Source organism: Perna viridis, chromosome 1 (assembly GCF_037379345.1).
Source record: "Perna viridis isolate PV_CMFRI_1.1 ecotype Kerala chromosome 1, ASM3737934v1, whole genome shotgun sequence".
NCBI lineage: Eukaryota > Metazoa > Mollusca > Bivalvia > Mytilida > Mytilidae > Perna > Perna viridis.
In genome coordinates this window covers 70,959,379-70,970,572 of record NC_142445.1, presented here as the reverse complement: position 1 = coordinate 70,970,572, position 11,194 = coordinate 70,959,379, and the positions used below count along the sequence as shown (strand labels likewise).

The window sequence follows — 11,194 nt, the reverse complement described above, 5'->3', positions numbered from 1 at the left end:
AACTGGTTCAAAAGCGTGTGCAATGAGCGAAGGCTTGTGGTCTATATTTTTTTAAACCAGTATCTAAACATTTTCGGCACGATGACAGACGAAACTAGTAAGGGATTTTTTTTATTTAAATACAAAATATGTCCCATTTATTTTGCCCGAATGAAGATGATATAATTTTATTTTAGTAGCTGTGTTCAGGGACTGGTCAATCCTAATTATATTTTAAAATTTCAAATTATTTATTGTTTAAACACATCTTCATTAAATGTTCATGACACAATAATAACATAATGCACATACATTTGTATAAACAAAACATTGCTATCATTTACATGTATAATGTTGTGGACGATGGTGACCAACCATAAATTTATAACGTTACACTTTGAATGAAAGCTTGGCAGTTGTTGATATAATCAATTGTTGCCTCGAGTATAATTTGGGAGTGAGTTAGAGTTAACTTAAAAATCAAACTTGAAGTTGAAGTGGTTTATATGTTTGTTAATTTTAGTTATTAAATCATTTCTATAGTTAATTTAGGCGGGACAGTGTATGAAGAAATGGGTTTCATCTTCAATTTGATTAAATTGACATGATTTTTAGATGCGTTCATTAGCTGGAATGTTTTTGTATTGTCCTCTCTCAGTTGAAAGAGAGTGGGTACTAATTCGGTATTTGCAAATGATAGATCTGTCTGATTTGTATTTACATGTATCAAAATTAGATGGTTTTTTTGTTAACCTTATAGATTTTATTAAAAAACAGAAGTTCCTCATTATCTTTCAAGGTACAGAGTTGATTTTGAATACTTTGATCAATGATTCTTTGCTTTATATGTTTTATGATATGTCTAAGTAGATGTGTATCAGTTAAAGTGTAATTAAAATCAAGTTTTTTTATCCAATTATGAACTGTTGGTCACCATTTATTATTTTGTGGAATATTTCTATATATTTCATTTGCAAGTGTGTTATTGGAGTTAATATTGTGTTCCCAGAATTTAATAACTTGAACCATAATTTTGACTTTGAGAGGTTGTCTTTTTAGTTCTGCTAAGCATGCAGAATTTGTTGCCTTGCTGTGAACACCAATGATTCTTTTATAAATTTTAAGTGGAGATGTTCAAATGGTTCACTATTTTTAAAATTAAAATTGGTTCGCCCAAATTTCACAACCATATAGAATAATCAGGCTTATAAGCATATCAAATAGTTTTTCCAGCATAGAGCATGGATTGTTCAATCCTATAGAGTTTTTAATCTTAAACTATGCCTTGCAATCTTTCTCCATTAATATCTGAGAAGAGATGTTAAAATTGCCTGTATATTTAATTGTTAAACCAAGATAGCAATATGTTTTTACAGTTTCTAAAGTGTTATCATTAAGTTTAAAACTATTAAGATGAGTTTTTCCATTTGAATTAAATATCATAATTTTAGATTTTTATTGGTTAACCTCTAGCTTCCATGATTCACAAAAATTGTGCAAAATATTCAGTGAGTTTTGAAGACCAGTTTGAGTACTAGATAATAATATAATGTCATCTGAGTATAGTTGTGAGTTAATTGAGATATTTCCAATAATGACAGGATCAACCTCGCCTTTACTAAGATTTGAAATTAAATCATTTATATATAAATTAAAAAGAAAGGGGTAACAACATCTCCTTGCTTGACTCCACATTTTGACACAAATTTCCTACTTAAACCTTGTTTGAACTTCAATCTACTAGAAGGTTCATGATATATTGAAAGAATAATTTTAAGTATTTTAGGAGGGAAGTCATTTTTCCATAATTTATAAAATAGGCCTTCTCTCCAAACTATATCTAAGGCCTTTCTTAAGTCTATGAAAGCTGCATATACTTTTTTATTATTTGATTTATACCGGTTCGAAGAAGAAGGGGGTATACTGTTAAGTCTATCCACCAATCTTTCCATAACCAATACTTGTGTAACATTTTTTTCTCAGGAACTATCTCAGTAGTCACTTGATATTTGCCAGTTTAGTATGCAGCTTCAGCTAGTTCTATACTGCACTTACTTACCAATTTCAGGCATGTCAAACAACTATTCCTGTTTACTGACTTAGGGAAAAAAACATTTTTTTGGTGGGGGATAGTACATGTAACTCACAGATCCCTTGTTTTTATCTGTGATCAAGGGGACTGTGGTTGACTCGTTGGTGGTAGTTGGTATAATTTTGCTCTTTTATAAAAGGAAGAGAAATTTCAAACAATGTTTTTTTCTTATTTAGTAGCTGTTCATGTCCTAGTATTTTGCTTCTTGATATAAATGTTGGTGCTGCACTACACTGCTGAAATGTAATTTTAATCTATATTTTATTTATTTGATTGAAGGAAATGATGAATTTTCTCCGTAAGGACAGTCACTTTTTATTACTTCCAGGACATAACTTTTTATCCTTAGTATATAGTATATTAGTATATTTCCTAAGTACACATAATAACCATTGAGCTCACACCGCTTTGCAGTGCTCGCTATAATCATATAAGTATTGTTTGAACTGAGCAACTTATGATTATATTAGACCATCAGTAATAAAATTGTTGGATTTGTTTAAACCAAATTCTATTTATAATATGAATTAAAAGTGATTGTATGGCAGCAGGCAAAACCTATATAAGACTTCTTCTGTTCCTGAGCTGTTTGTAGGCTAACATTGTTGAATGTGGGCAGGTAGGTGAATCATTTTTTTCATTCAACTGCCAAAAGAGTCTTAATGTGTTAAAATATAATAAAACATTTTTGCCTTTCAGGTTTGATTGAGAGGGTGTTCCTTAGGATTGGTTCGGCTGAATCAGATGAACAGTTACAAACATCATTGGCCAAGTTCTTGACACCTGTCCTTCTGAAGTTAAACAGTAGTGATGAAGCTGTCAGAAAGAAGGTCTGCAAGAATTTTTGAGACAGATAAAAATAGCCTTTTTCCTTTCATCTTGTCTCACATTGACAAATGTATTAACCCACCTTTTTAAGGTCTTTCCCATATCAATGGGAAGACCTTTTTGTATTTCTTCTGATTATTATTATTATTATTTTTTTTTTTTTTCCGCCAGGCATTTTGCCAAAGTTTTGGCTGAACATATCACGACAAGATTTTGACAATCTTTTGCAATCTGACAGGGGACTTTGGAATTCACCCTGTGAGATGTGATCATTTGTCTGTCCAGAGTTATCTGCCCCGTAGCGGAAAAACTAATTTTGCTAAAATTTCTTAAACCGTTTTAGATATACACAAACCGAAAGCTCCATATTTTTTAGAAACCCGGGGCAGTACTATTTGACAAAGTTTCGAAAAGATTTGAGAATTCCCTGGTTACGCAATTTCGTGACCTAAAATGAAATTGTTCGGTTGGTCACTAAACTTTTAAACCGTAAGTCATATAGACTTGGGACCTTCACTGTTGATCTGAAATGGTTTGCAGTATGTTTTTGTATTTCTTGGTTCTTTGTCAAACTTTGTCAGGATATTTTACCTCATTTGTATGGTCATTTCTGAATCTCTATTAGGCACTTTTTTTCTGTAGTTTTTTTGTTTAAGTCTTTATAGTATGAGTTATAACTGCTGGTAACGCTGTATTTACTGTCTAAATATGTATCTATATAGGAAAACTCTCCACCGACATTTAGAACTATATTTGTATACAACCAATTCCTATAGTGGTGTCTTTGTCGGTTTTGGTTATTGAAAATCACCTCTCTCTTTGAAAATTGGTGCACACGTTGAAAACAACAGTTCTTACCGTAATTAATGCATTTTTTTATATAAAACTAATCTGAAAAAAAGAATATGGATAAAGATTTTTTCTAAAGTAATCCAGTAATCATGATTTATGTAATGAAAATGTGATAATAGTGTATGATTGCCTCGTGCTCAAGGGTAATTTCTTAGCTGCTTTTAATCAGAAGCCTTCACTACTTTTATTCAAATGTTCAAATGAATCCATGAATGCATATTTAGTTGTATGACAAATATTTATTTTGTTTGAAACAGTGAACGTATATGCGGTCAAAGCGCCGTAACTGCAAATGTTAAGTGGAAAAATGAATCACAGAAATAAAGAATAATGAAGTTTAAATTTCCTTGTATGTTCTTTCTTTTCCAACCACTCGCAAGCTCATGCAATATAATATTCTGCTCCAGACGATATTCACCAGTATTCATGCAATAACCCTATATTATAAGACAATAAGTGAATAATGTTAATACATGCTTGAATGTTAGTTTCTGAAAACTGTCTTTAAAAGTATACTTCCAATACATTTTTTAAAAAGTGGCTTAGACCTATCATGGGCAGCTAAATCGGGGATGTCCAGCTTTTTATCAGAAAAAAACACTATTTACGATCTTTAAATGCAAAACAACTCCATTTATGGCCTAACATTTAAACAACAGCATAGGGAGAATATCACCATAAATAAACATGTATTAATAATTTTCAATTGTCATTAAAATAGGAAAATCAAAGTACTCATGTACTGAATCAATTTACATTAACTCTTTTAGTTGCCTTAAAATAGCAAGAACAGAGACCGAATTCTTGGTTATCAAAATATTTAAACAGTTATTGTACAGTAATTTTATAAAGTCACTTTGTTCCCACATTGTTGTTCCAACTTACACAATGGAGGCACATTATTTACACTAATACACAATACTGATACTTTTGTAGAGACTTAAAAGTACCAATTTAGAGTCCACAATCAGAGTTTTATTTTGACCTCATTTGTTCAATACACACTCAAATAATACCTTTACAATGCATAATTCTAGGTTAAGTGTGCTTTAGTACTTCATAGAGGGGTGGCCATTTGACCTGGAAGTGACAATTGAGACCTTTTGCTTTGCAATACTTTATAATTATCTCCCTTTGAATTTATCTATTTTCATGAAAATCACAAGTTCATTTTGTTCTCAACTGAGTGTATTGATGAAATTGACAGGAAAAAATAGTTTATTTCAACACAGTTACGACAGAATTCATCTTTCTTATAAGAATCAGAACTATTTTGCAAATTTAATAATTGTCAAAAACCTTGCCTTTTAAAATTTATACAAGAAATAAATACTGTCCATCGAGCTGTCTCAACAGGCTAGAACATAATAAGCCATTAGCTGTGTGGCAAAGGTCATGTCTCTTGAACATGATTGTTGTTAGAAGAGAATTGGTGGGAAAGACATTTCAATTGTTCTGGAACATTTGACCTTTTAATTACTCTTGTATTTGTTATCATGTAATAGACTTAGTAGTTTGTAGAAGTGCTTTACAATTATTTCTACAGGTTATGGAATTGCTGGTACATATCAACAAAAGACTGAAGAGCAGAAATAAAGTACAACTTCCTGTAGAATCACTAATTACTCAGTATTTAGACCCAACTGCTACATCTGTTATTACAGTAGGTAGATCTTTAGATGCTATTTCAGTAGAGTCATTTTAGTTCAGCTTAGTTTGCACTACTTCATACATGTACAGTCTACATATGTGCATTGTATATGAACCATCATATGTCTGAAGATAATCAGGAAACAGCTATAGAAAGAATAGTTGGCAAATATTCTCATCTAAAAATGCTTTGGATGGAAGTTAATACTTCAGAAAAACCTTATCATAAAAGAAAATGATATTTAAGAAAGTTACAAATATCTTTCAGAATTTCTCTATAATTTACATTCGGATGGGTTATCCAAGATTGGAACTAGAGAAGCAGGCAGAACTGGTTCCCCTCCTCATCAAATGTCTTGATGGCAAACCCTATACACAACAAGATAGGTAAGTAATAAATATACATTCAGGCCAGTAAAACTCTGTTACAGTTAAATAAATGATATCAGATTTTTTTTCACATTAATGTTCATTATATTGCATCAACTTCATGCTTCCCAAAACAAAATATTCAGTTTGACTCATTGTTGCTTCATTTTGTCCAATATTTAAACACGTGTCTGATAAGTGCAAGCCAATACCTACACAGTATAAAAGAACAATGCTTATGATTGTCAATTTACATTTACATGTACATATGTGATCTTAGCTTATGATTGATGTCAATTTACATTTACATGTACATATGTGATCTTAGCTTATGATTGATGTCAATTTACATTTACATGTACATATGTGATAATACATCATATCAGCTATAACTTTAGTTCCATGATGTTTAATTTGTCTTTATTTCAAAAGTTGGAATAATTCTTTCTGAGTATGTGGTGGTGTTTTCAAATTGGTATGCAATATATACACCTCACAAAAACTGTCTGAATGTAATGCTTACCGGTACCTATGGTGAAAGGCAGACAACAAAATTGACAATTTCTGTAGTTTACAATTATTAATTTCTGTTCTGATTTTGACAGCATACTCCATCTGATGATGCCAGCATTAGAACACATAAAGATGTCATCAGATGATAAGCAAAGAAACCAAATGTTTGGACTAACAGACAAACCGCTTATTGTCAAAGTTATGCTGGAATATATGATGGATCTACTACTTTTACCTTACAAGTAAGGCCATTCTCTCTTTCAGTGAACATTTAGGCCTTTTTATGATTATCTGTTATATGTTTCTGACCAGATATATCCTAGAAACAGATCACTATTATGCGAACTGATGTCCGAGTGGGTAACAATACTTCAAAGTATAGAAAAGTTGGATTTTTTTGCCATTTTTTCCCCACTGCAACATGGAGTGGGACGAAGAACTATTGGGCCCATCTTGTCATACTTAGCTTGTTGATGCAACTCCTCGAAAACTGCTGGATAGATTTTTTTTCAACAATATTTGTAGTTGTGCTGCTATTCAATGACCCGGCCAGTGAAAGCTATATTTTTATAGCCTAGCTGGTTGAGTGGTCTAGGGCGCTGGACTTTGTGCAGGCATGTTGCCATAGATGCCACAGCAGTACGTTCGTGAGTCCCACGGAGGGAACGACTAAACATTTGCCTCGCAAATATGCAAAGTATAGCAGAGTCCAGTACTGACAGTTTCAATTTCTCTACAGCAACTGTTGGAGATATAAGGAAATGAGGTAGGAGCTGTAGTAGATCACTGTCGTTGTCTATGGAAAGTTGTTCTAATTCAAGCACTGAGTTAAATGTCTGTATGAAAGGTTGCCAGACATATTGTACTGCAGTACAGGTCACAGTGAAATGTAGTTGACCCTCCGCACCATCTCTGCATAATGGACAGGTCGGTTCTACCTCGTACTGGTTGGCGATTTGACTGAAGAATATATAATCCAAGCAGTACCTTACATTTGATGTATGCTTTAGTAACTGTCATAGGCTCAGTTCCAGCAAATTTCCATACATTGTGGAAATCATTAACATTGAGATAATTTTAGTGATGATTTGCTTTTTACTTTGTCCTTTAATTTTGTTTTCCAGTATGTATTAATTGATTTGTAAACTGAGTTCTTCTAGATGTATTTTCCAGTAGTTGTTTCCAAAAGTTCAATTTTGATTTAACAAATTTATGGGAGTAATGGGACTTTTGCAGTTCAACTTTTTTTTTGTGGCAACAAGGGACATACGGCTATGAGTTACTTTTTAGTTTGTCATTGTTGCCAGTTTGGTTTTTGATTTTTTGATCCTTCAGGATCAAAATACCTTATTTTACTGGTCCATCACTGAAACTTCCCTACTTTTTCTGAACACTACAAATATAGTCCACATGTAATTCTTTGTATATCATTCAATACCCAGTATAACCAGTCAATATATTTCTTGCAATTAATTAGCACTGTTATATTCTGTTATTTCTGCAAATAAAATTAAGATCTAGTTTTCATATCAACTCAAAGATTTGAGGAACTCCTTTTTTGCTTTGAAAGATATTTAGTAATAAATTTGCATTTAGGGAATTTATTTCTTGTAGTAATGTGTCTGGAAGCATAAAATGTCTTAAGTATTTCATTTTAGCACACTTATAAGTCAAATTCTTAATCCTATATCCGATCGGTGGTTTATACTATCTTGACTATCCTTGCGGATCTCACATGACTGTCCCTTGCAGGGATTGTGTTAGTACATGTCTGTTAGTAGTTGGATGTAGTGAAGCCCAGCCTTCGAGATACCTGACTGAAGATCTCAGTCAGAGTATGTCTTACTAGCGGCTGGGCTGCTCTGTTGACGCTCTGGCCTACTTCCAGACCCCACATGGATCCAAAAGGGTTTCCCCAATCTAAATTTTTGGAAGTACTACAATGTGTAGAGTGAATCCTATATCATTAATAGTTTAATAGTTCACCTTTTATAAGCAGGAAGTGAAGATCAGTAATTTTAACCAAGTAAAATTGGCAGGAAAATTCAAATCGATAAAAGTTTAATAGTTTTTAAAATGCAATGTATGATCACAATTTTATTTAACATCATATAATCTTTAAATTTTGTTTATGCTACAATTTTCACAAGAATCAAAAACTGCCAGTGCTATGAGCTCTTCGATTAGTTAGTGGTACTAAATACTTGTTAAGCCATCTCATTGAAAGTAAATGTGTAAAGGATCTGTCCGAAAATGAGCAAGTGCTAAAATGGAAACCACCAAAGAAAGGGATAATACACTTTTAGACCGTCCAGTAAAATTTTGTTCATCATATTGTTTTGATGACTACATAAAGTGTATAGCTACAATAGTACACAGCAAGAAAGTCAATATTAATTATTATATCATTGGGAAGCCATATTGTTATACCTCGTGTTGTATTAAGGTAATTTTCATTCCCCCAAAATTGTTTTACAAATGTGATTAAGATGCATGATTTGAATGTAAGCTTTATTGTATGAGCTGGACATTTACTCATTCAATGTGCTTCAGATAAATTTTGAAATGAATTCATTTCTTTTGTTTTGATAACAGTGCCCACATATCAACCCCAACACAGGCCAGACCTGTCTCAGCACCATCAGGTGGCGTTTCAGTCTCTACAACACCTCCTCCACCTGGTCTTAGTGAGTACAGTAAACGACGTGTATTAGGAGATAACCCATTAGGACCAGAAGCTCTGGAGAAAGCCAAGATAGGTGTACTCAAATTCCTAGGGGCTGGGCTAGTAGAAGAGGAATTGGTTGTCTGTCATTATGTTATTGCATCATCTGATACAAGACACAGGTTTGACTAAGTTTTGATAAGTCTAGTTCTGTCCTATGATTGTTAAAGAGAAGTTCAGGTGTAACAATATCAGCGTATAACTAAGAAAAAAAATAGCTGTTACAATTTTCATATATTTTTCATGTATTTGTAAAAAAATAATAAGTAAATGTTTTTTCTCTTGCAAAGAATTGTGACTAGCCCAGGAAACTTGGAGTTACTTATATATTGAATTCTTTACTTTTCAGTGTGGCAACTGCAGCAGATTTAGAACTAAAGAGAATTACAGGGTTTGTTGATGTGCCACTATAAATTTCTTATATTTACATAGCACTTTCATTTTTGATATTTATTGAATTCTTATCCATTTGTAATACATTGTAGTATTTTGTTTTTGTTTTAATAGTAACTTAAACAATTGTTTTCCTATTCTTAGGAAATAAGCATACATGTACTTCCGATATAGTTCTGACTTATGTTGACAGAGACAATGAACCACCAATTATCTTCTTAGGTGACATATTTGTACTTGAAAATATCAAGGTCTATGATTTCATGGGCTTGACCTTTGACCTTGTTTTGGAAAAAAGCAGTATAAATAGAACAAGGCAATTGATTAGAAAATTGTTTGTCTCAATTAGTTCTTCCAAAATCCTGAGGGAGATAACTTGAAATTATCCTGTATAGAGTTATTACCCTCGGAATTATATGGTGTTAATTTTTAAGGAGTGTTGACTGGAATAATATGGACATACTAAACAGACTGTACACTATCTTCCAAGGAACAATTGATATTAAAGGAAAGGTTTGTTAATTTTACTTCTAAACTTGATAAATATTTCCACTGACTTAAACAATCTCTTTATAATAAAGGAGAGAATAATAAAAACATTACTTATTTCTCTTTAGTTTAGATTTGTATGTAGCAGTGAAATTGTAGAAAAAAAGGATTTTATATGTATATATAGTTCAATGATTTTGGTAAGAAACATGCCTCGCCTCTACAAAAGATGACATTCAAAATTAATGAACTCTAAGTCATACATGTATTTAAATACCAGTCCACATAAATGTCAGACACTGCCAATGGTAAAGTGATTCATGGTGTAGAAAAACCCACCAAACAAATGATGCTCTTTCAGTCTATATGTGCTACACTTTCACATAACAACAATCTTTTCTGCATTCAGATCTGCACTTTTTAGAAAATCATACATTTATTTCCCACTAAAATGATCCAAATGAAATCAAATCAAGAATGATTTGCAAAGTGCCAATTCCATGTGCAATCTATATAATTTTTATCTCAAAAGCAAAACAACACAATGGAAAACTAAAGACTGGTTATGTGATCAGTATCTGTTTCTGAACAAGAAATAAAACTGAAATCGGTGGGTTTTTGACATGGTTGAATCAACCTGTCTGATTTTTATAAAGACTGCTACTTAATACCAACTCCTGACCTATAATTTAATGTTACAAAGACATGTTATGAAAACATGTGAATGTTAGCATACAATTTCTCTTTTAGCCAGCTACTAAGCCAGACTTGAAGAAAAGACCTGTGTGTACCAGGATAAGACTGAAGATATTTCCATTCTTCCTGAAGGCAAGAGAGGCTGCTAATGTTTTCCCTTCCTGTATTCAGGTAAACATAGAAAGCCAGAGAGTCTGCTAACTAAATGATTGGGCATCTTGTATTCAGGTAAACATAGAAAGCCAGGGAGTGTGCTAACTGAATAATTGGATATATAGTTTAACCCCTATTTGTCTGTCCTGTCATTTTGCTACATTGAAACAGCTTTCCTGATTTTTTTCTAAATCTTTGGAGATATTGGGCTAATTTTCAATATAAGCATACCTACATGGTTTTCAATAGACTGTTCTAGATTTATGAAACTCTGACATGACAACAATTTTTTTCTGAGTTTTTTTCATAGGTTTTTGTGGATAAATTGCCAACATGGTTCCAAGTACCTATGATCTTGTTGTCCTGTATTTCTATATATACTTTCACTAACTGGGTGACTTGTCAAATATAGTGTGATTAAGTATTTTGGAAATTTAGTTTAGTGATGGTTAGGA

At 32.4% G+C, this 11,194-nt stretch overlaps 1 protein-coding gene across 1 annotated transcript in view; it reads left to right on the top strand.

The window, feature by feature from the left end:
- Nucleotides 1–45: 45 nt before the first annotated feature.
- Nucleotides 46–11,194, top strand: part of LOC148630231 (proteasome adapter and scaffold protein ECM29-like) — a 43,901-nt gene continuing 32,752 nt past the window's right edge. Inside the window, exons 1-9 of the mRNA XM_088563662.1 lie at nt 46–97; nt 2,771–2,901; nt 5,298–5,414; nt 5,670–5,788; nt 6,376–6,525; nt 8,879–9,130; nt 9,358–9,399; nt 9,836–9,914; nt 10,641–10,757. Coding sequence (XP_088419788.1) covers nt 82–97; nt 2,771–2,901; nt 5,298–5,414; nt 5,670–5,788; nt 6,376–6,525; nt 8,879–9,130; nt 9,358–9,399; nt 9,836–9,914; nt 10,641–10,757 — 1,023 coding nt within the window. The 5' untranslated portion in view covers nt 46–81. The remainder of the gene's footprint in view (nt 98–2,770; nt 2,902–5,297; nt 5,415–5,669; nt 5,789–6,375; nt 6,526–8,878; nt 9,131–9,357; nt 9,400–9,835; nt 9,915–10,640; nt 10,758–11,194) is intronic.